Source organism: Thalassophryne amazonica, chromosome 9, assembly GCF_902500255.1.
Source record: "Thalassophryne amazonica chromosome 9, fThaAma1.1, whole genome shotgun sequence".
Lineage (NCBI taxonomy): Eukaryota > Metazoa > Chordata > Actinopteri > Batrachoidiformes > Batrachoididae > Thalassophryne > Thalassophryne amazonica.
In genome coordinates, this window is record NC_047111.1 from 61,991,113 (window position 1) to 62,017,228 (window position 26,116).

A 26,116-nucleotide genomic window follows, 5' to 3' on the forward strand; every position below is an offset into this window, starting at 1 on the left:
GTTAAAGGCAAACATACTGGTAGACCAAAGAAGACATCAAAGCGTCAAGACAGAAAACTTAAAGCAATATGTCTCAAAAATCGAAAAATGTACAACAAAACAAATGAGGAACGAATGGGAGGAAACTGGAGTCAACGTCTGTGACCGAACTGTAAGAAACCGTCTAAAGGAAATGGGATTTACATACAGAAAAGCTAAACGAAAGGCATCATTAACACCTAAACAGAAAAAAACAAGGTTACAATGGGCTAAGGAAAAGCAATTGTGGACTGTGGATGACTGGATGAAAGTCATATTCAGTGATGAATCTCGAATCTGCATTGGGCAAGGTGATGATGCTGGAACTTTTGTTTGGTGCCTTTCCAATGAGATTTATAAAGATGACTGCCTGAAGAGAACATGTAAATTTCCACAGTCATTGATGATATGGGGCTGCATGTCAGGTAAAGGCACTGGGGAGATGGCTGTCATTACATCATCAATAAATGCACAAGTTTATGTTGATATTTTGGACAATTGAAAGGATGTTTGGGGATGATGAAATCATTTATCAAGATGATAATGCATCTTGCCATAGAGCAAAAACTGCAAAAACATTCCTTGCAAAAAGACACATAGGGTCAATGTCATGGCATAGGGTCAATGTCAATGAGCAGATCTGATTTGATGCAGGTGTTAATTTGGGGGATGAAAATTTACAGGGTGATTCCATAATTTTTTCCTCAGAATTGAGTGATTCCATATTTTTTTCCTCTGCTTGGTCTAAAAAAGTAACCGTTACTGACTGCCACAATCTTTTTTTCTTGATTTCTTATAGTGTTTCTTAAAGCCAGAAAGTTGCCATTTGAAATGACTTTAGTTTTGTGTCATGTCTGTGATCTGCTTTTTTTCTACAAAATTAAACAACTGAATGAACATCCTCTGAGGCCGGTGATTCCATAATTTTTGCCAGGGGTTGTAGATTTGAATTATGGGTAGTTTATATTTTTTCAAAGGAAAGAAAATAACCAAAGCAGTACAAATTCCCACTCATGTGGTGTACATTTAAACGTGTCAAAACAATTAATATAACTTTGATCATGCTAACAACAAAAACAAAAAAAGGCTCTCACACAGAACACTTCAAACACTGAACAGCAATCCTATTTTGTGTAAAACGACCCACAACTGGACAACAGAGGTGCAAACAAACAGAATGAATTAAGAAGTTATTTACTGGTTCACTTAAAGAAAACTTATACCATTTTCACAAATCCACTAAACTGCAGCTGAAAGTTGAACAGGCTTTGGTAACAAGAAACAGAATTTACAACTTGCATGCCATCACATCACAAAACTGTCATGCGTTTAAAAACCACCTGTTACACAAAAAGTAAAGAAAAAAAAAAACATTCACTCACACATCACAAATACTACCTATGTGGAGCATTTTATCAGTCTACAAGGTGTTTTCACTGACAGTTTTGGGATATGTGATGATTGGTATTATTTCAGCTCATTGGATATATGGACTTGGAGAAAAAAGATTAAAAATTAAAATGCTGTGTTGTAGAATTAAAAGGATAAAAAAAAAACCTGCAATGTAAAACTATATACAAAAGTTGTGTAAGTACGTAGTTGTTAGTCTTCAGGCATACAGCATCTTCAAAGAGTTCATAAAGGACCAAACCAAGTCCCCTCCAGGTGGCCATCCCAAATCATCTACAAGTTTAATTTTTGTTACTTGAAGGTGTTTGATGGGCAAAGTTTATCTCCAAGGAGAAAATAACAGGTGGTTAAACAACAAAGTGTATTTTGGAGACACAGAACGTGTAAATAATGAAATGCTACTGGAAAGAGTTGCCTCTGTATACCACAGCTGATTATTTTATTATTAACAAGAATGTTTATACCCACATTAAAAAAAAAAAAAAAAAAAAAAATCAAACTCAAAGCACAGGTGGACTTACAAGACTTATGATTTAGTTTGTGGAAACAAAACTTTGTTAAAGAAGACTCCAAAGCAAAAGAGAATGATGAACTTTTTGACATTTTCTGAAATTATGTGGAGATTCTGAGAAACCTGATGTTTGCATCAAGATGAAAGAGCCACCAGAGTTGCCTAACTGGTGTCAATCATTTTCTGCATTAATGGGAACATGCCGTCAGGCTGAATGAGGATTTGTAACATCGCTCACTACAAGCAGCCCATTTTTGCTGTATCGACACAGACCCTCCAGCTGGGATTCTGTGTCCTACCTTCAGCTCTGCTGCAGAGGCCAAAGCTCTGAGAGATGTAAGAGTACCAGCTATTGACTCAATACCAGTTGTTATTACTCATTTAAATGAGCAAAAACACCCTCCCTCTCTCCGCTGTATACGATCAATCTTGTACTTTTTCACAGCTGGCACAGTACTCACTTCCTAACGAGGCTGGACCAGACAACCTGAAACCTGAACAATGCCCCATTCTTATCTCTTTCCTCCTCTCCAGTCCAGCCTTTTTGAGACTTAGAAAGTCTCTCTCCTTCTGTGGAAGCTCACTGATCTCAATACATACACTCACACACACTCCACTAGAGGAGGGACAAGCTCACTGAAACCTCCCCAGTCTCAGGTGGTTTCTCTCATTCCAGTTCCCTCCATGTTTTCTCTCTTTTCTTCCTGTGCTTAAGTGTATCTTCTCTCCTGGCTATGTGGCAAGCAGGCTTCAGCAGTTGGGTTCCTTATATTTCCGCGTAACCCGTTTCAGCCTACTTTGGCCCAACTGAGGAAAGCGGGGATGTCTCGGACGGGGACATTGCGGGTCAACGCCTTGACCCGAAGGTTACGGTCATCTGTGAGAAGCACCACTTCTCTCCGCAGCCTCACTATCCCACCTATATGAGGAAGAGAAAGTCGAATGACACAAAAGTACTTTTGAATTCAGGGATCAGACATACGAGGTCCATTAGAAAAGTATCCGACCTTATTATATTTTTCAAAAACCATATGGATTTGAATCACGTGTAATTACATCAGACATGCTTGAACCCTCGTGGGCATGCAAGAGTTTTTTCACGCCTGTCGGTTACGTCATTCGCCTGTGGGCAGTCTTTGAGTGAGGAGTGGCCCACCCTCTCGTCGATTTTTTCATTGTTTAGGAATGGCTCAGAGACTGCTGCTTTGTTTGATCAAAATTTTTTCAAAACTGTAAGGCACAACTGAGAGGACACCATTCGATAAATTCAGTTGGTTTTCGGTAAAAATTTTAACGGCTGATGAGAGATTTTGGTCTGGTAGTGTCGCCGTAAGGACGGCCCACGGTGCCTGACGGCGATCTGCGCTTCGAGGTGTCAGCGTCTCGCCGTTTCAAGTTGGAAACTTCCACATTTCAGGCTCTGTTGACCCAGTAAGTCGTCAGAGAACAGAGAACTTTCAGAAGAAGTTGGCATGAGGAGTTTATTCGGACATTCCATTGTTAACGGACATTTTGTAATGAAAGAACGTGCGGGCAGAGTCGCATGTCGGGCCGGACCCGACCGCGGGGGGTCGCGACAGGAAAAACACCTCCGTTGGAAACCTTAACGGGCAAGTTGGAACATGCCCAAGCTGTTAAACAATTTGTCAGTTACTCACTTGTTGAAAGCCATCAAAAGCCGCCTGAATTTTACAAATGGTTTTCAACACAGAGGTGTTTTTCCTGTCGCGGCGCACACAGATTTGCCGAGTCATCACGGAAACGACTCGGCGAATTTGCGCGCACGTCTTTCATTAAAAATGCCCTTAAACAGTGGAATGTCCGCATAAAGTCCTCATGCCGGCCTCTTCTGAATCTTCTGTTCTCTCACGACGTCCTGGGTGAATTAAGCCTTAAATTAGGATGTTTTCAGGTCGAAACAGGCCGACGACGGCGTCTGGAAGCGCTGCGCGACGTCCCGCTCCGTGGGAAGTCCTTACAGCGACAGAAACACCCCATAATCTCTCATCAGCCATTAAACTTTTCACCGAAAACCAGCTGAATTTCTCGAATAGTGTCCACTCGGATATTCCTCACAGGTCCAGAAAAAATTTTGATAAAGCAACACGCACCGTCTCGAGCAGCGTGTGAAACAAAGGAATTCAGCCGAGAGGGCGGGACCACATCTCACTCAAGGCCTGCCCACAGGGAAATGACGTCACCGACACGCGTGAAAAAACTCACGCATGCGCACGAGGGTTCAAGCATGACTGCTGTAATCGCACGTCATTCAAATCCATATAGTTAAAAAAAATAATAAAAGTGTCGGTTTCTTATCTAATAGACCTCGTATTTATAATTAAGATCCATGAAGAGTGACCATAAAAACAGCAGCTACAACCCCTGGCAAAAATTATGGAATCACCGGCCTCGGAAGATGTTCATTCAGTTGTTTAATTTTGTAGAAAAAAAAGCAGATCACAGACATGACACAAAACTAAAGTCATTTCAAATGGCAACTTTCTGGCTTTAAGAAACACTATAAGAAATCAGGAAAAAAAATTGTGGCAGTCAGTAACGGTTACTTTTTTAGACCAAGCAGAGGGAAAAAAATATGGAATCACTCAATTCTGAGGAAAAAATTATGGAATCATGAAAAACAAAAGAACACTCCAACACATCACTAGTATTTTGTTACACCACCTCTGGCTTTTATAACAGCTTGCAGTCTCTGAGGCATGGACTTAATGAGTGACAAACAGTACTCTTCATCAATCTGGCTCCAACTTTCTCTGATTGCTGTCGCCAGATCAACTTTGCAGGTTGGAGCCTTGTCATGGACCATTTTCTTCAACTTCCACCAAAGATTTTCAACTGGATTAAGATCCAGACTATTTGCAGGCCATGACATTGACCCTATGTGTCTTTTTTGCAAGGAATGTTTTCACAGTTTTTGCTCTATGGCAAGATGCATTATCATCTTCAAAAATGATTTCGTCATCCCCAAACATCCTTTCAATTGATGGGATAAGAAAAGTGTCCAAAATATCAACGTAAACTTGTGCATTTATTGATGATGTAATGACAGCCATCTCCCCAGTGCCTTTACCTGACATGCAGCCCCATATCATCAATGACTGTGGAAATTTACATGTTCTCTTCAAGCAGTCATCTTTATAAATCTCATTGGAACGGCACCAAACAAAAGTTCCAGCATCATCACCTTGCCCAATGCAGATTCGAGATTCATCACTGAATATGACTTTCATCCAGTCATCCACAGTTCACGATTGCTTTTCCTTAGGCTAGTGTAACCTTGTTTTTTTCTGTTTAGGTGTTAATGATGGCTTTCATTTAGCTTTTCTGTATGTAAATCCCATTTCCTTTAGGCGATTTCTTACAGTTCGGTCACAGACGTTGACTCCAGTTTCCTCCCATTCGTTCCTCATTTGTTTTGTTGTGCATTTTCGATTTTTGAGACATATTGCTTTAAGTTTTCTGTCTTGACGCTTTGATGTCTTCCTTGGTCTACCAGTATGTTTGCCTTTAACAACCTTCCCATGTTGTTTGCATTTGGTCCAGAGTTTAGACACAGCTGACTGTGAACAACCAACAACTTTTGCAACATTGCGTGATGATTTACCCTCTTTTAACAGTTTGATAATCCTCTCCTTTGTTTCAATTGACATCTCTTGTGTTGGAGCCATGATTCATGTCAGTCCACTTGGTGCAACAGCTCTCCAAGGTGTGATCACTCCTTTTTAGATGCAGACTAACGAGCAGATCTGATTTGATGCAGGTGTTAGTTTTGGGGATGAAAATTTACAGGGTGATTCCATAATTTATTCCTCAGAATTGAGTGAGTCCATATTTTTTTCCCTCTGCTTGGTCTAAAAAAGTAACCGTTACTGACTGCCTCAATTTTTTTTCTTGATTTCTTCTAGTGTTTCTTAAAGCCAGAAAGTTGCCATTTGAAATGACTTTAGTTTTGTGTCATGTCTGTGATCTGCTTTTTTCTACAAAATTAAACAACTGAATGAAAATCCTCCTAGGCCGGTGATTCCATAATTTTTGCCAGGGGTTGTACAACACTACATACCTCTCTGATTTGGCATGAAATCCTTTGCCTTCTCTTTGCAGTAGTGCAAACAGCATGACAAGATCACATCATCATTGTTGCCCTGAGGAAGAAAGAAAATGTATTTCAGATACTTTTTAACCTGTTAATTTACTGCTCACACATACAAATCAAAGTACGTGCTGCAGTTTTCACTTTCACCTGCATCGTCACTACAGGTGGAGCTACGTCAACTTGAGATTTTGTGATTCATCTTGAAACTGGGGCCCAATCATGGCACTTAGCAAGGTTGCATTGACAGTTATTCTTGTAGTTTAAGGAGTTTTGTTGAAGATTATCTGTATTTTAAGTCCTAATTTGTCAAACACTGCAAAGCACCCATTCAACTGAACCAGAAAACCTCAGTAAAATAATAAAAATACTTTGTAGCCAAACCATTCCCTCTACAGAACATAAAAAAAATCTTCAAGCATAAATGAGGGGCAATACATACACTGCTTGTGTACATAATATTATGTTGTATAACACTGGCATCTGCAGTGAGCTTTAAAGGATGTTGGAGCCCATCTGATTTCATACAATGGTGGGATATATCAATCAACAAGGTGCTTGTTGGACTACATTTTTGACATTTTAGTGATGTCATGATATCAGTCATACCATAGTAATAAGAGTATGTTGTGGTTTCATGCAATATCAGTATCTGTGGCTATTTTTAATGGCAGGAAGGTATTGAAAACTATACAAAGAAATTGGGAAAACATGCAGACAAATTCCCGACCTCTTTAAAGGAACCATGAGAATAACTCAACTTACCACCTCTACCGGTTACAGATACATCCTGGAAAATGATTTTTCTTTAAAGGGGATAGAGAATCAAAATCATCTTTTTCATGTTTTTGGTGTTAGTTCAGAGTCTCCCCGCTGTGGGGAATACACACGAAGTGCCAGCAAGTTTCAGAACCTCTATTTCAAATATTTCTCTTTTTTTGAATTGCCCCTAGAAAACAGGCCAATCCGTTTTTGAGAGAAAACTTACATCACTTTTTCACCAATAGCCACCCCCCCCACACACACACACACCCACACCCTTTCACACACGCCCCTTCGAAATTAATTATTCATAAGGTTGTGTCCACCCATTCGTAACACTCAAAGAAGAGCAATGGCGAGCTACAGGTGTGCTTTCCCAGGCTGTTTTAGCGGACTACGATCTTTACATATTCTTCCCATGGAAAGCAATGTACGCGATCAATGGCTTTTATTCATTTTTAACCGCATCCCCAGTACATACAACCACCGACTATTTCTTTGCTCTGCGCATTTCACGGAGGACTGTTTCACAAACCTTGCACAATTTCGAGCTGGCTTCAGTAGGAATTTAATGCTCAGTAGAGGGTCAGTTCTGTCTCTGCGACAAACTCAACCCTAACATGCCAATTTGTGTTGCACCATGGCAACACAAATTGGCATGTTAGCTCTGGTTTGTTCCTCTAAAGGGAATGAGCTAACCCCTTAGCAGCTAGCTATTTGCATTATTATGCTGGCAGCAAGTAAGCGTGCAAAGGGCAGCTTGCTTATTTCAATGCATAACCTTCGGAAGTCACAGTAACCTAAGTAAAACAAAACAAATGAAGTTTCGCGGATTTTTTTAGTCCAATTTTGCATGTTTTTTTTTTTTTTTTACGTCCTCATCAAGCAGCCGGTCGCGGTGCCGCGAAGGGAGAGCACGCGCATTGTGTTCTGCGTGTGTCTGTTTATAAGAACCTTCTCACCCAGAAGAAAAAAAGAGCGCCAACAACTACCAGTGATGTCGGTAACAGCACCGAGCTTTACAAAAACATTTTTATGCTTTTTTTCTCCGAGCCACTCCGCATCTGCTGTTAAAAACAGCTGATCCTCCGCGCTTTCTTTTCAGTGAGAGCAAGGGCAGCCAATCAAACAATGGCAACCGATCAGCGCCAACACCTACGTGCATTTCATAATGAGGTTGCCAAATAAGCTCCGAAACGACGTCATTAAGGGCAAACGACGCGTTCTAAACCCAGCATAGTAACATAGCTGTTTCAGAGAGCCTTTTAGGAAGGTTCTGAGCCATTACAGACCCAACCAATTGTTTTTGGGCTACATATCACATCACAGAACAAGGATTAATGCCCCATTCAACCTCTCTCTATCACCTTTAAATTCCTGGCACTTCCTGTTTTACTGTATTATTGCGAGACTTGGACACTAACCTGTGACCTCCAGTGATGACTGCATGTCAGAGGTGGGACGAAGTCACCATCAAGTCACTCTCAAGTCATGAATCAGCAAGTCCCAAGTCATATACCAACAACTGTTTGCAAGCCGACTTGAGATTTAACTTGGGACTTGCAGACTGATGACTTGAGAGTGACTTGACAGTGACTTCATCCCACCTCTGCTGGATGTCTTTGGTAACAGTTTTTTTTTTTTTTGGAGGATCCTTATGTACTTCTGAAATTATTTATTTATTTATTTATTGGTCACAGGAGTGGTTACTTGGGGAGAGCCAGTTGGGGCATGTCACTTGCTTTATGACAGTGCATCAGCCACAACATTTTGGTGATGTACCACGTTTCCCTGCGCATGATCCAACATGCAGATGCCTCAGTGTTGAGGATCCCAGCATCTGCAGAATGCACCCATTTCACATGACTGCAGCAGATGGTTATTTTCAAGAGGAGGGAATGGACTAGTTTTCTGTCCAGTTGGTTGCCATCTAGGACCCAATGCAGTTTCATATTGTGGTGGCTGCAGCAACCTGTGGCACTAGGGCATGCTCCCAGACTTGATAAAACTAGCAAAGTACAAGAGCGAATGCAAAAACAGCACTTCTGCATGCAGAATGCAACGCCCTGATTTCCTGGTTTAGAGAAACTCCTGTGCCACCTTTGAAAATGCACTAACATGGTGGCTGCAACATGAGCTGGGTTTTCACACTGCAGTGCTATGCATATCCCAAGATATAATGAATACTTTACAATACCATCATCTGAAAGTCTCTTACCTGCTGTCCAGAGGTATCTTCACTGCGAAAAGCAATTGACTCGAGCTGATTTCCTCTGCTTGTTAGAGCTCTGAGACACTGTTCCCTGGCCTCAAACCCTTTTTCCAGAAAGGCCACTGCCAACCGGGCCTTCTCTTGCACTGCCCGTAGATGTGCCACACTGATATTGGAGTTGCCACGGCTTCCAGTGCTGCGCCCACACAACCCAGCCCCTCCAGCGAAGTTGTCCTGGCCTTTGGCCAAGCCATCGAGCTCTGTAATTACTGTAAAGATACAAAAACAACAAAAACTAGTGTAAAGTTCCCCTTTATTGCCTTTACATTTCATGCAGGGAACATTCTCACCACTTTACACACGTCACCAAAATTTCATTCTTCTTCATTCCCCGAAGTGACCATTCATTTTATTTCATATTTTCTCCCTTTTTCAGTCTTACCTACAAGTGGCACAACTATAATGTATGTTCCACATTGGAGTAGTTTCTTCAGGCCCTCCAAGTGATCAATGAACCCATTAGTGTCTGGAACCAAGAAGAGAGGCTGCACTTCCAGCTCCAATACTCCGCCTGTCTGCAGCACCTCCTGGAACACACACATTTCACATGGAATTCAATCCGACCCTAACTTTGCTTGACACCACATCCGTACCTAATCCCATTCGTTTCTACTGTATAAACCTTTTTGGCAAATATAACCTTCTCATACTAAGCGATAAGATGTTGCTTTTGATATGATGTAAAACTGAAAATTCAACAGCCACTGCATGTTTTTATTTTGGAGAAGGTAAGTTCTTTCAGATTTCACCAGAACTGTATATTATGTAATGCAAAATTTCTTAGCTTTAGAATGAATGACTCACTTCTCACTGCCTCTTTCCCACCTACATGCAAACAGGACACTGTCAGTAAGATTTAAACCCACATCTAAGTGTTGTTTCATTATTGATTATTCTCCTGATAAATGTTTTGATACATCAGGGAGCGGCCATGTGCATTCATCTCTACCACTTATTTTTAAACCAGAGGTCTGACATTTACAGCTTTTGTGAACAGAACCTGTAACAAAAACAGATGTGCAACTTTGCAAATGATTTCTTTTACTATGCATCCACTGAGATTTACCTGTATCTTATCTCTGCGCCTCTGCTGCTGCGCCAGCTTGTTGGCGAGGGCGTGCCGACGAGCTCTTAACTCCCTAATGTCACTGTCACTCTCCCCTGCCTCCTCCACATCCTCCTCTCCTTCAGAGGCAGATGGAGATGACTCTCCCTCGACTAGGACGTCATCACCCTGCTACAGAAGCAAGACACATTTTCAGTCCTTTGCCTCACACTCTTTCCAGCAACATCTGATGAAGAGCAACGTGCATCTTATACGATTCTGATTTAATTAACATAAAACTGATAAACACATGCAGCATGACATAAAAGAGATGAACTTAAAAATAGATTAGATTGTTTGAGGGGAAAATATGATGCAAAAGACATCACCTCTTCCTCTGTGAAAAAATCCTGTCTGCTGTTTCTCTCTTTTGAGTGGTTAAGTGAAGGAGTTGCTACAGTGATGTATTTGCCTCCCTTGAAAGCCAAGAGAGGCTCTTCCTGTCCACACAAAGCCTCCAGAAAGTACTTCAGTACTATTACTCTCTTACAATCGGCTGCTATTGCCTGAGGAAAGAGTAACAGCATGAATGAGAAGAAAAGGTAACAAGATATTAAACAAATCACAAATTCTACAGGATTAGACAATACAGGGAGATTGTTTCCACGTCCCCAAATCAGAAAACCTTAGGACAAAATGGAAAATGCAAAAACCAACAACAACCAAAACAAAAACAAACAAAAACGCTGTAACAATCCTTGCATTTACTTTGTCTTTATTCCATTTCAGACAGTATGAACTCGGGTTGTACGATATGACCTAAAATTCATATCACGGTATAAATTGAATCCTTTCACGGTAATGGTATATATCACAATATAAACCTAAGTTTAAAAATTAGAATGTGTTTTGGAATGGGTCCCTTAGCAAAAATGAATTGATCAAAAAATAAATAAATAAATAAATGAATGAATGAATAATATATATATATATATATATATATATATATATATATATATATAAAATGTAATTTTGAAAACATTTATTGTGCAGATCTCAAAATCACAGTACAATTTGCCAGAAGGTACATCTAAGATGCAAGCCTAGATTTGATGTTTTGGTGAAAGAATTTAATTATTTACTGCTGGGTCAGAGGCTGAAGTTTCATCTCTTGAACACTAGATGGCACACCTGCTCTGAATACATGAAGTGGTTTCAGGACGGTAACTGGGGCTTTTCTTCATTTACAAAACAGCACGAAAAAACATACACACACAAAAATTAATAAACATACCTAATTTACTCATATTTGAAGTCAGTCTGGGTAAATCGTCTCATACAGGCTGATTTTGTCTTTTTGCTTAAAAAAAATCCTGGCATTGTTAAATGTGGCATTTTTTCAAATGTTTGATTCAGGACGTAACGGAGCACCTGCCTTCCCCCAGTGTGTCCGCTGAAATAAATAATGGCTTTGCAAATATCAGCAACAGCCTGTCCAGTGGATTTTTATTTTATTTTTTACCACTGTTGTCGTGTGTTACCTGTGCTGCTCCACAGCCTGTCCAGTGGATTTTTATTTTATTTTTAGCACTGTTGTCGTGTGTTACCTGTGCTGCTCCACAGCCTGTTCAGTGGATTTTTATTTTATTTTTTAGCACTGTTGTCGTGCGTTACCTGTGCTGTTCCACAGCCTGTCCAGTGGATTTTTATTTTATTTTTTACCACTGTTGTCGTGTGTTACCTGTGCTGCTCCACAGCCTGTTCAGTGGATTTTTGTTTTGTTTTTTGGCACTGTTGTCGTGTGTTACCTGTGCTGCTCCACAGCCTGTCTAGTGGATTTTTATTTTATTTTTTACCACTGTTGTCGTGTGTTACCTGTGCTGCTCCGCAGCCTGTCCAGTGGATTTTTATTTTATTATTATTTTTTTTTTTTTTAGCACTGTTGTCGTGCGTTACCTGTGCTGCTCCACAGCCTGTCCAGTGGATTTTTATTTTATTTTTTACCACTGTTGTCGTGCGTTACCTGTGCTGCTCCACAGCCTGTCCAGTGGATTTTGATTTTTATTTTATTTTTTTGGGCGCTGTTGTCGTGCGTTACCTGTGCTGCTCCACAGCCTGTCCAGTGGATTTTTATTTAGCGCTGTTGTCGTGCGTTACCTGTGCTGCTCCACAGCCTGTCTAGTGGATTTTTATTTTGTTTTAGCACTGTTGTCGTGCGTTGCCTGTGCTGCTCCACAGCCTGTCCAGTGGATTTTTATTTTTATTTTATTTTTTAGCACTGTTGTTGTGCGTTACCTGTGCTGCTCCACAGCCTGTCCAGTGGATTTTTATTTTGTTTTAGCACTGTTGTTGTGCGTTACCTGTGCTGCTCCACAGCCTGTCTAGTGGATTTTTATTTTGTTTTAGCACTGTTGTCGTGCGTTACCTGTGCTGCTCCACAGCCTGTCTAGTGGATTTTTATTTTGTTTTAGCACTGTTGTTGTGCGTTACCTGTGCTGCTCCACAGCCTGTCTAGTGGATTTTTATTTTGTTTTAGCACTGTTGTTGTGCGTTACCTGTGCTGCTCCACAGCCTGTCTAGTGGATTTCTATTTTGTTTTAGCACTGTTGTCGTGCGTTACCTGTGCTGCTCCACAGCCTGTCTAGTGGATTTTTTTTTGTTTTAGCACTGTTGTCGTGCGTTGCCTGTGCTGCTCCACAGCCTGTCCAGAGAATTTTTATTTTTATTTTATTTTATTTTTTAGCACTGTTGTTGTGCGTTACCTGTGCTGCTCCACAGCCTGTCCAGTGGATTTTTATTTTTATTTTATTTTATTTTTTAGCACTGTTGTTGTGCGTTACCTGTGCTGCTCCACAGCCTGTCTAGTGGATTTTTATTTTATTTTAGCACTGTTGTCGTGCGTTACCTGTGCTGCTCCACAGCCTGTCTAGTGGATTTTTATTTTGTTTTAGCACTGTTGTCGTGCGTTGCCTGTGCTGCTCCACAGCCTGTCCAGTGGATTTTTATTTTATTATTTTATTTTATTTATTTATTTATTTTTATTTTTTTAGCGCTGTTGTCGTGCGTTACCTGTGCTGCTCCACAGCCTGTCCAGTGGATTTTTATTTTATTTTTTAGCACTGTTGTCGTGCGTTACCTGTGCTGCTCCACAGCCTGTCCAGTGGATTTTTATTTTATTTTTTACCACTGTTGTCGTGCGTTACCTGTGCTGCTCCACAGCCTGTCCAGTGGATTTTGATTTTGATTTTATTTTTTTGGGCGCTGTTGTCGTGCGTTACCTGTGCTGCTCCACAGCCTGTCCAGTGGATTTTTATTTAGCGCTGTTGTCGTGCGTTACCTGTGCTGCTCCACAGCCTGTCTAGTGTCGGATTCCCTGTTTGGGAATCCGCTAGCTTAGCGTAGCTACTAGCTCTTAGCCGTTTTAGCATGGCGGCTTCTCCTGTCTCTCCCGTACTTTTCTGCTCTGGGTGTGAAATGTTTAGTTATTCCTCGGCCTCTTTTAGCAGTAACGGTACATGTAATAAGTGCAGCTTATTCGTAGCTTTGGAGGCCAGGCTGGGCGAATTGGAGGCTCGGCTCCGCACCGTGGAAAATTCTACAGCTAGCCAGGCCCCTGTAGTCGGTGCGGACCAAGGTAGCTTAGCCGCCGTTAGTTCCCCCCTGGCAGACCCCGTGCAGTCGGGAAGGCAGGCTGACTGGGTGACTGTGAGGAGGAAGCGTAGCCCTAAACAGAAGCCCCGTGTACACCGTCAACCCGTTCACATCTCTAACCGTTTTTCCCCACTCGACGATACACTCGCCGAGGATCAAACTCTGGTTATTGGCGACTCTGTTTTGAGAAATGTGAAGTTAGCGACACCAGCAACCATTGTCAATTGTCTTCCGGGGGCCAGAGCAGGCGACATCGAAGGACATTTGAAATTGCTGGCTAAGGCTAAGTGTAAATTTGGTAAGATTGTAATTCACGTCGGCAGTAATGACACTCGGTTACGCCAATCGGAGGTCACTAAAATTAACATTGAATCGGTGTGTAACTTTGCAAAAACAATGTCGGACTCTGTTGTTTTCTCTGGGCCCCTCCCCAATCAGACCGGGAGTGACATGTTTAGCCGCATGTTCTCCTTGAATTGCTGGCTGTCTGAGTGGTGTCCAAAAAATGAGGTGGGCTTCATTGATAATTGGCAAAGCTTCTGGGGAAAACCTGGTCTTGTTAGGAGAGACGGCATCCATCCCACTTTAGAGGGAGCAGCTCTCATTTCTAGAAATCTGGCCAATTTTTTGGGATCCTCCAAACTGTGACTGTCTAGCGTTGGGACCAGGAGGCAGAGCTGTGGTCTTATACACCTCTCTGCAGCTTCTCTCCCCCTGCCATCCCCCTATTACCCCATCCCCGTAGAGACGGTGCCTGCTCCCAGACCACCAATAACTAGCAAAAATCTATTTAAGCATAAAAATTCAAAAAGAAAAAATAATATAGCACCTTCAATTGCACCACAGACTAAAACAGTTAAATGTGGTCTATTAAACATTAGGTCTCTTTCTTCTAAGTCCCTGTTGGTAAATGATATAATAATTGATCAACGTATTGATTTATTCTGCCTAACAGAAACTTGGTTACAGCAGGATGAATATGTTAGTTTAAATGAGTCAACACCCCCGAGTCACACTAATTGTCAGAATGCTCGTAGCACGGGCCGGGGCGGAGGATTAGCAGCAATCTTCCATTCCAGCTTATTAATTAATCAAAAACCTAGACAGAGCTTTAATTCATTTGAAAGCTTGTCTCTTAGTCTTGTCCATCCAAATTGGAAGTCCCAAAAACCAGTTTTATTTGTTATTATCTATCGTCCACCTGGTCGTTACTGTGAGTTTCTCTGTGAATTTTCAGACCTTTTGTCTGACTTAGTGCTTAGCTCAGATAAGATAATTATAGTGGGCGATTTTAACATCCACACAGATGCTGAGAATGACAGCCTCAACACTGCATTTAATCTATTATTAGACTCTATCGGCTTTGCTCAAAAAGTAAATGAGTCCACCCACCACTTTAATCATATTTTAGATCTTGTTCTGACTTATGGTATGGAAATAGAAGACTTAACAGTATTCCCTGAAAACTCCCTTTTGTCTGATCATTTTTTAATAACATTTACATTTACCCTGATGGACTACCCTGCAGTGGGGAATAAGTTTCATTACACTAGAAGTCTTTCAGAAAGCGCTGTAACTAGGTTTAAGGATATGATTCCTTCTTTATGTTCTCTAATGTCATATACCAACACAGAGCAGAGTAGCTACCTAAACTCTGTAAGGGAGTTAGAGTATCTTGTCAATAGTTTTACATCCTCATTGAAGACAACTTTGGATGCTGTAGCTCCTCTGAAAAAGAGAGCTTTAAATCAGAAGTGTCTGACTCCGAGGTATAACTCACAAACTCGTAGCTTAAAGCAGATAACCCGTAAGTTGGAGAGGAAATGGCGTCTCACTAATTTAGAAGATCTTCACTTAGCCTGGAAAAAGAGTTTGTTGCTCTATAAGAAAGCCCTTCGTGAAGCTAGGACATCTTTCTACTCATCACTAATTGAAGAAAATAAGAACAACCCCAGGTTTCTTTTCAGCACTGTAGCCAGGCTGACAAAGAGTCAGAGCTCTATTGAGCTGAGTATTCCATTAACTTTAACTAGTAATGACTTCATGACTTTCTTTGCTAACAAAATTTTGACTATTAGAGAAAAAATTACTCATAACCATCCCAAAGATGTATCGTTATCTTTGGCTGCTTTCAGTGATGCCGGTATTTGGTTAGACTCTTTCTCTCCGATTGTTCTGTCTGAGTTATTTTCATTAGTTACTTCATCCAAACCATCAACATGCTTATTAGACCCCATTCCTGCCAGGCTGCTCAAGGAAGTCCTACCATTATTTAATGCTTCAATCTTAAATATGATCAATCTATCTTTGTTAGTTGGTTATGTACCACAGGCCTTTAAGGTGGCAGTAATTAAACCATTACTTAAAAAGCCATCACTTGACCCAGCTATCTTAGCTAATTATAGGCCAATCTCCAACCTTCCTTTTCTCTCAAAGATTCTTGAGAGGGTAGTTGTAAAACAGCTAACTGATCACCTGCAGAGGAATGGTCTATTTGAAGAGTTTCAGTCAGGTTTTAGAATTCATCATAGTACAGAAACAGCATTAGTGAAGGTTACAAATGATCTTCTTATGGCTTCGGACAGTGGACTTATCTCTGTGCTTGTTCTGTTGGACCTCAGTGCTGCTTTTGATACTGTTGACCATAAAATTTTATTACAGAGATTAGAGCATGTCATAGGTATTAAAGGCATTGCGCTGCGGTGGTTTGAATCATATTTGTCTAATAGATTACAGTTTGTTCATGTAAATGGGGAATCTTCTTCACAGACTAAAGTTAATTATGGAGTTCCACAAGGTTCTGTGCTAGGACCAATTTTATTCACTTTATACATGCTTCCCTTGGGCAGTATTATTAGACGGTATTGCTTAAATTTTCATTGTTACGCAGATGATACCCAGCTTTATCTATCCATGAAGCCAGAGGATACGCACCAATTAGCTAAACTGCAGGATTGTCTTACAGACATAAAGACATGGATGACCTCTAATTTCCTGCTTTTAAACTCAGATAAAACTGAAGTTATTGTACTTGGCCCCACAAATCTTAGAAGCATGGTGTCTAACCAGATCGTTACTCTGGATGGCATTTCCCTGATCTCTAGTAATACTGTGAGAAATCTTGGAGTTATTTTTGATCAGGATATGTCATTCAAAGCGCATATTAAACAAATATGTAGGACTGCCTTTTTGCATTTACGCAATATCTCTAAAATCAGAAAGGTCTTGTCTCAGAGTGATGCTGAAAAACTAATTCATGCATTTGTTTCCTCTAGGCTGGACTATTGTAATTCATTATTATCAGGTTGTCCTAAAAGTTCCCTAAAAAGCCTTCAGTTGGTTCAGAATGCTGCAGCTAGAGTACTGACGGGGACTAGCAGGAGAGAGCATATCTCACCCGTGTTGGCCTCCCTTCATTGGCTTCCTGTTAATGCTAGAATAGAATTTAAAATTCTTCTTCTTACTTATAAGGTTTTGAATAATCAGGTCCCATCTTATCTTAGGGACCTCGTAGTACCATATTACCCCATTAGAGCGCTTCGCTCTCAGACTGCGGGCTTACTTGTAGTTCCTAGGGTTTGTAAGAGTAGAATGGGAGGCAGAGCCTTCAGCTTTCAGGCTCCTCTCCTGTGGAACCAGCTCCCAATTCAGATCAGGGAGACAGATACCCTCTCTACTTTTAAGATTAGGCTTAAAACTTTCCTTTTCGCTAAGGCTTATAGTTAGGGCTGGATCGGGTGACCCTGGACCATCCCTTGGTTATGTTGCTTTAGACGTAGACTGTGTTTCATAATTATTGTATGGCCTTGCCTTGCAATGTGGAGCGCCTTGGGGCAACTGTTTGTTGTGATTTGGCGCTATACAAGAAAAAAGTTGATTGAGTTGATTGAACAGAACAGGCATCTCACAAACTTACATGAACAGCAGTGAGAGTTACCTCAGCTTAGAACACCCCTCTCCGCCGCAGCAAACTGGTTCACACACACAGCCGCTGGAACGAAAAAGTCCACCGGTGTTATCGCAATTCGGTGGAGTCTAAATCTCTACCATCGGCCAAAATTATATTGTGTACCGATTAAACCGGCTATATCATGCAATGCTAGTATGAACCCAAGATTTTTCATGTATCGCGTGGTCAACCTCTTTTCATTTGTTAATATACTAATTAATCAAGAATTTGAGACCTGCAACTACAGTGTAACAGATCATATTTGACCCGTGATCCATACAGGCCGCTCCCCTTGTGCATGTAAACTGCACATTAATTGCAAAATTGCAGTAAAGTCACAGTCTCAGCTGAGATTAATGCGGCTGCACGTGTATGTTGTGAAAACACGCTGCTAAAAACAGATTCACACCCCACTAGACAGCTTGCTGCATGCTCAGCGTACTTTTGGATCAAAAAAGAAAGGAGGAAAAAAGATTCTTTTAACTAATTAAAGGAACTAAAGATGGAAGTTGCACAATGCAGTTTCTCCACTCACATCCATTAAGCCAATTTTTCAGAGTTACCATACAGTGCCATAGTATTTACTGGTCTTAATGATTTAGGTAAATGAAGCGCAAGACATTATTCAGTGAGTTGGAAATGTTCATGTATCTCTCCCTTGACTTGGGTAAAGAAAATTGACTGATCATTTAAACCTTACATTTAGAATAAACTACAGTGTTGACTACCCATCACTATGTGACCGTAAATGCTACTATTGATCACAACTATTAAAGAGAGACAGAGAACTAATATTATCATGTTATCATATTAAGCCTATTTATAGTAGTGTTCAGAATAATAGTAGTGCTATGTGACTAAAAAGATTAATCCAGGTTTTGAGTATATTTCTTATTGTTACATGGGAAACAAGGTACCAGTAGATTCTCACAAATCCAACAAGACCAAGCATTCATGATATGCACACTCTTAAGGCTATGAAATTGGGCTATTAGTAAAGAAAAGTAGAAAAGGGGGTGTTCACAATAACAGTAGCATCTGCTATTGACGCTACAAACTCAAAACGATTGCATTCAAACTGCTTTTTTAGCAATCCCGTGAATCACTATAATATTTAGTTGAATAACCACAGTTTTTCATGATTTCTTCACATCTGCGAGGCATTCATTTTGTTGGTTTGGAACCAAGATTTTGCTTGTTTACTAGTGTGCTTGGGGTTAATGTCTTGTTGAAACACCCATTTCAAGGGCATGACCTCTTCAGCATAAGGCAACATGACCTCTTCAAGTATTTTGACATATCCAAACTGATCCATGATACCTGGTATGCGATATATAGGCCCAACACCATAGTAGGAGAAACATGCCCATATCATGATGCTTGCACCACCATGCTTCACTGTCTTCACTGTGAACTGTGGCTTGAATTCAGAGTTTGGGGGTCGTCTCACAAACTGTCTGCAGCCCTTGGACCCAAAAAGAACAATTTTACTTTCATCAGTCCACAAAATATTCCTCCATTTCTCTTTAGGCCAGTTGATGTGTTCTTTGGCAAATTGTAACCTCTTCTGCACATGTCTTTTATTTAACAGAGGGACTCTGTGGGGGATTCTTGCAAATAAATTAGCTTCACACAGGTGTCTTCTAACTGTCACAGCACTTAAAGGTAACTCCAGATTGTCTTTGATCATCCTGGAGCTGATCAATGGGTGAGTCTTTGCCATTCTGGTTATTCTCCCATCCATTTTGATGGTTGTTTTCTTCCACGCGTCTCTGTTTTTTTTTTGTCCATTTTAAAGCATTGGGGATCATTGTAGATGAACAGCCTATAATTTTTTGCACCTGCTTATAAGTTTTCCCCTCTCCTATCAACTTTTTAATCAAACTACGCTGTTCTTCTGAACAATATCTTGAACGTCCCATTTTCCTCAGGCTTTCAAAGAGAAAAGCATGTTCAACAGGTGCTGGCTTCATCCTTACATAGGGGACACCTGATTCACACCTGTAAGTTCCACAAAATTGACGAACTCACTGACTGAATGCCACACTACTATTATTGTGAACACCCCCTTTTCTACTTTTCTTTACTAATAGTCCAATTTCATAGCCTTAAGAGTGTGCATATCATGAATGCTTGGTCTTGTTGGATTTGTGAGAATCTACTGAATCTACTGGTACCTTGTTTCCCATGTAACAATAAGAAATATACTCAAAACCTGGATTAATCTTTTTAGTCACATAGCACTACTATTATTCTGAACACTACTGTATATACACAATATTTTTTGGGACACTGTCTTTGTCTGGCATTTCTTGGATGAACTTTTCCTTTCCTCAGCTTGGATGCCCTTTCTCTTTTATCCTGCAGGAGCTCGTCTTTCTTCTTTTTGTTGTCTGTCAGATCCACATGGTTTCTGGTAATTCTATTTGGCAACAAAATGTAAACAAAACTACATGCCCCCAGCCTCGCTTTCACGTAACAATGCAGGGTTTTGCCATAATGGATGCCAACATTCTGAACAGCTTGGGTTTAAATCTGTTATAGAAAAAGGGCTAATTCTGCCAAAAGTTAATGGAATTATTTGCTCTAACTTTGATGAATGACCCTGTAAGTATCATTTGTTCTGTTTGTCAATGAATTTGAGGAATCTGTCTCCCAGAAGGGTAAAAATGGTGAAATGAGGCTTGAAATGTCTGACATTTGGAATCTAAGTATATGGACTGTCAATGAGTGAATAAGCAGCTTGAATACAAGTTTTAAGATGCCCGGAGTGTGTAATAGCTGAGATAACTGTGACTGCCGAAACCTTAACAGGTTTACAGACTGGCCTCGAACCAACTTCTTTTGGAATGTATTGCAGGGCTTTAATATAGGAATGGATGTATATTAACAAATGAGCTGTTTAAGTTGACTACACCAAACATGAAATATCTTGAAATGAAATAGAAGTCAACTTAAATGAAAGGATCACTGTGTGGTTTATTTATTTTTTGCATTTTCCATATGTCCCAACTTTTCTGATATGGGGTTGAATAAGAGAAAACAGATTTATTCTTGGCTCACCATGTCAGTGTGTCTGTCTATGTAACAGGGCTCCTGTGGAGCAGCCAGAAGCGGGACAAAGCCAGCCAACAGCCTGTCCTCCTTCAGGAGCAGCACAGCCAGCTCTTCATCTCTCTGGACTTCGTCTGTGTCTGCTTTGTACAGCGGCACCTCGCCATGGTCCACGTGTGCCAGCAAATTACACAGGTCAGCCAGACACTGCCAAACATCAGGGCTAGAACTGAACAAAGAGGCAGCGACATGGGATGGCAAAGGAAGTTCATTTCAAAGAAAAACTCTCCAAAGTACATGGGTGTATTGAAGATTTAGTGCAAGCACCAGCTGACAGCATGAGCAGAATCATCAAGCTATCAAAAGTTTGGCAAGTACAGTCAAGTAGGTAACTGGGTGGACAGTGAGAGAATTTGTGTAAGTTTTCCTCTGTACACCACCGTGATGAATGGCTGTCTTTGGTACAAGGTCTCTTTGGAGGATCCTTGGGTACTGCTGGAATTACTTTGTCTCAAATGAGCAGTTACAGAGAGAAACCGTGAGGATTAGACATTTTGTCCATGTGGTGCGTTTCTCTGTGCCTGATCCAGCACGCAGGTGCCTGAGTGCTGAGGACCCCAATAACTCGAGAAGGCCAAGGGGATGCTCACGTTTCACCGGGCTGCAGCAGATAGATGGTTATTTTAGAGATGTCAGAAGGGACTAGCTGTCTGCCTGGGTGGTTGCTATTAAGGACCCAAGTGGTTGTGTGGTGTCATAGATGCGGCAAAGCACAGTATCAGCGCATGCTCCCAGACTTGACATGACACCACCACATTGGAGCTGAAATGAAACAGTGAAGACATGTTTGTTGTGTGCAAACTTTTAACTTTAATTCATGGGGTTTGACAAAAAATACCAATATGAATATGATATTCAGTAGGAGCAAGATAAAATACATGTTGTGAATGAGAGGGAGCCTGGTGGAATACTGGAAGGAGTAGAGGTGGTGAAGGTAGACTGGTTTAAATACTTGGGGTCAACGATCAAATTTAATGGAGTGTGGCAAAGAGGTGAAGAGGAGCGTGTCAACAGGGTGGGCTGGGTGAAAGGTTTCAGGAGTGATTTGTGACAAAGTGTATCTGCAACAGTCAAAAGGAAAGTTTACAGGATGGTAGTGAGACCATCTATGTGGTATGGCTTAGAGGCAGTGGCGATAAAAAAAAAAGAAAAAAAAAAAGATATGAGGCAGAGCTGAAGATGCTGCAATTTTCTTTGGGAGTGAACAAATCAGAGGGACAACACAAGTAGTTAGGTAATGATTTGCAGAATAATCCTTATATTCAGTTCATCCAATTACTTATGGCCTCTGAAAATTAAGTAACCATGTATAAAAATGGCTGCAATTCCTAAATGGTTAATATATTTTTGTTAATTCCTCTGAATTAAAGCTGTAAGTCTACACTACAAGCAAATCTTGACTGTTCCATTTGAACTGCACTGTGATGGTGTAGAGAGGCAAAATTACACAAACTGTGTCACTGTCCCACTGCTTATGGATCTCACTTTATATTTACTCACTCTAGACTGCATGGTGGTGGGTTCCAGTGGTTTGGGTGTCCCAACATCCAGTCAGACCACACCTTGATGCTTGGCAGTAGCTCTTTAAGGTTCAGTGGAAAAGTAGAAACTTTCACCATACCCTCCAACTCATCCTGTTTATCCTCCTCCTCATTAGTTATGGCAACTGGTTGTAAAAGAATAATGCACTTCAGACTCTTGGAGGAAAGATAATGCATACCTTATGACTTTACAATGTTATAAGATATATACTCAACAAAAATTTAATCGCAACACTTTTGGTTTTGCTCCCATTTTGTATGAGATGAACTCAAAGATCTAAAACTTTTTCCACATACACAATATCCCCATTTCCCTCAAATATTGTTCACAAACCAGTCTAAATCTGTGATAGTGAGCACTTCTCCTTTGCTGAGATAATCCATCCCACCTCACAGGTGTGCCATATCAAGATGCTGATTAGACACCATGATTAGTGCACAGGTGTGCCTTAGACTGTCCACAATAAAAGGCCACTCTGAAAGGTGCAGTTTTGTTTTATTGGGGGGGGGGATACCAGTCAGTATCTGGTGTGACCACCATTTGCCTCATGCAGTGCAACACATCTCCTTTGCATAGAGTTGATCAGGTTGTCAATTGTGGCCTGTGGAATGTTGGTCCACTCCTCTTCAATGGCTGTGCGAAGTTGCTGGATATTGGCAGGAACTGGTACACGCTGTCGTATACGCCGGTCCAGAGCATCCCAAACATGCTCAATGGGTGACATGTCCGGTAAGTATGCCGGCCATGCAAGAACTGGGACATTTTCAGCTTCCAAGAATTGTGTACAGATCCTTGCAACATGGGGCCGTGCATTATCCTGCTGTAACATGAGGTGATGTTCTTGGATGTATGGCACAACAATGGGCCTCAGGATCTCGTCACGGTATCTCTCTGCATTCAAAATGCCATCAATAAAATGCACCTGTGTTCTTCGTCCATAACAGACACCTGCCCATACCATAACCCCACTGCCTCCATGGGCCACTCGATCCACAACATTGACATCAGAAAACCGCTCACCCACACGGCGCCACACACGCTGTCTGCCATCTGCCCTGGACAGTGTGAACCGGGATTCATCCATGAAGAGAACACCTCTCCAACGTGCCAAACGCCAGCGAATGTGAGCATTTGCCCACTCAAGTCGGTTACGACGACGAACTGGAGTCGGGTCGAGACCCCGATGAGGATGACGAGCATGCAGATGAGCTTCCCTGAGACGGTTTCTGACAGTTTGTGCAGAAATTGTTTGGTTATGCAAACCGATTGTTTCAGCAGCTGTCCGAGTGGCTGGTCTCAGACGATCTTGGAGGTGAACATCCTGGGCTGGTGTGGTTACACGTGGTCTGCGGTTGTGAGGCTGGTTGGATGTACTGCCAAATTCTCTGAAATGCCATTGGAGACGGCTTATGGTAGAGAAATGAACATTCAATACACGAGCAACAGCTCTGGTTGACATTCCTACTGTCAGCATGCCAATTGCACGCTCCCTCAAATCTTGCGACATCTGTGGCATTGTGCTATGTGATACAACTGCACCTTTCAGAGTGGCATTTTATTGTGGGCAGTCTAAGGCACACCTGTGCACAAATCATGGTGTCTAATCAGCATCTTGATATGGCACACCTGTGAGGTGGGATGGATTATCTCAGCAAAGGAGAAGTGCTCACTATCACAGATTTAGACTGGTTTGTAAACAATATTTGAGGGAAATGGTGATATTGTGTATGTGGAAAAAGTTTTAGATCTTTGAGTTCATCTCATACAAAATGGGAGCAAAACCAAAAGTGTTGCGTTTATATTTTTCTTGAGTGTAAATACCTTGACAAAGATATAAAAGGATAACTTTACACAATAACAAAACTAAATTTTAAAATTGAAATATATTCTAAAATGCAAGCTACTAATAACATTCCAAATGTCATTTTTTTAAGTGTAAAGTCATGTTAAATTGAATTTATCAAAACAGTATCATACAATGTGTCTGTATGCCCTTCAATAGCCACTGATCATTAATGTTTATCTCAACTTCCCAACAACTGAAAAATGTGTATATAGTTTAAGTTTAAACAAATACTACTGAATAAGTACACTTGCAGCTTGATGTGTGTTTATACCTGTAGGTATATCTCTGAGAAGTTCTGTGCAGCGCTGCACCAATAGTGCAAACATGCCAAGACCCAGGGCAGTGCTTTGCTCTTGTAAGACAGAGCGGATTTCTCCCTCTTCACCTGACAAACAAAGATAATGCAAGTTTATTCTCTTTGGAAATTCAAGAAAAACATTTTAAATACATTTTAAGAATTTTAATTTATTGGGGGAGCAACTCTGCAACAATGAGCCATTATCAATTCAAGTAACAGCTCTATTTTTTGTTATGCATCAAACACAGAAGTGATTAAAACAACAAAGTGGTGTGATGATAAAATGAACTGAACCAACAGTCATCAGTTACTATCCTGCGCGTTGGTGAAGCAGCAATAGCAATTTCAATTTATTTAATTTATATAGCGCCAAATCACAACAAAGCTGCCTCAAGGCACTTCACATTGAAGAAGGTCCAACATTACAAACCTCTAGAGCAAGCACACAGGCGACAGTGGCAAGGAAAAACTCCCTCTGATGACACTGAGGAAGAAACCTCAAGCAGACAAGACTCAGGGGTAGCCCACTGCTTAGGTCATTGTAACAGTTACAAGGTTTTTACAAAGTTTTACAAAGCTGAATAAACAGAAAACAGGAAATCAAAACAACATCAAAAACAAGGTGCAACTGAAGAGATGACCACACAAGCAATAACGCTGCATGCAGGGGGTCATTCAGCACCCTGGGGTGCAGGGCCAGTGTTCATCCCTCATGCCAGCAGTGGGCCTGTCACCGCAGCAAACTTTATTCCAAACGCAAACTGCAGTTTGCTGCATCACCTTCAGGCATGACATCTTGTGGTCAGTCCAGCACCTTATGGTTTGCAGCTGTCAATCTTGCGCAAGGTCATCAATACCTCGGACAGAGAGGATAAAGAGCAGAACCAGTCGGCCAGAAAAACTACAGCTAAGGTATAATTCATCAGCAGTAAATCAACAGGAAAGCAGAGAGAATACTAAGATGATCACCAACCACTAGCCCTAAGCTTCACTAACAGACCCAGAATTTAGATTAAGTTGATGCCGAGACTGAGACCTGTTTCACTGCTAATACAATGAATTAAAAAGGATAGGAAGCATAGTGCCATACTAGTCTGGACTTGAATTTTTCTACAGCAGGGGTGCCCAAGTTCGGTCCTCAAGATATACCGCATGACATTCTTAGTTGTCTCCCTGCTCCAACACACCTGAATCTAATGAAAGACTCGTTAGCAGGCTTTTAATGAGCCTTTCATCGGATTCAGATGTGTTGGAGCAGGGAGACAACTAAGTGTGTCAGGAAGGTAGATCTCGAGGACCAAACTTGGGCACCCCTGCTCTACAGAATCTGACTCCATAACCAGCACTGTTTACAAGAGACCACTCAGATCCCTCAAATCAATAATATCGTTATAGTAAACATTTTTCAGCCATTTGCAATAATACAACACATTCTGTCCAATAATACTTGTACAATCGTGTACACCACCACTTACAAAGTCGCAATATTGAACACTCGTGCAATATTGCAAAACATTCTTTCTGCTTGGCTATAGTGTAATCTATTCTACTGTATATATTGTTATTCGGCACAGAACAAGCCTTCTGTAT

General features: G+C 41.0%; 1 protein-coding gene across 1 annotated transcript; it reads right to left on the reverse strand.

Annotated features, from left to right (window-relative positions):
• Positions 1-1,570: 1,570 nt before the first annotated feature.
• Positions 1,571-24,609, reverse strand: LOC117517255 (telomerase-binding protein EST1A-like). The gene is made up of 9 exons (XM_034178202.1): positions 24,500-24,609; positions 22,341-22,537; positions 20,790-21,009; positions 10,516-10,692; positions 10,148-10,318; positions 9,464-9,608; positions 9,028-9,290; positions 6,018-6,099; positions 1,571-2,858 (listed from the first exon to the last, which is right to left on the reverse strand). The coding sequence occupies exons 2-9, from the start codon at positions 22,457-22,459 to the stop codon at positions 2,728-2,730; spliced, it is 1,308 nt and encodes a 435-aa protein (XP_034034093.1). The 5' UTR covers positions 22,460-22,537; positions 24,500-24,609; the 3' UTR covers positions 1,571-2,727.
• Between the last annotated feature and the right edge of the window lie 1,507 nt (positions 24,610-26,116).

Excerpts from the sequence above, each read along its gene's own strand:
- LOC117517255 (XM_034178202.1), bottom strand. The coding sequence starts at position 22,459 with ATGGTGAAAGTTTCTACTTTTCCACTGAACCTTAAAGAGCTACTGCCA. Across the intron at positions 9,609-10,147 it reads GGCGCAGAGATAAGATACAG|GAGGTGCTGCAGACAGGCGG; the intron begins GTAAATCTCAGT and ends TGTGTGTTCCAG. Across the intron at positions 6,100-9,027 it reads AAGATACCTCTGGACAGCAG|GGCAACAATGATGATGTGAT; the intron begins GTAAGAGACTTT and ends TTTCTTCCTCAG.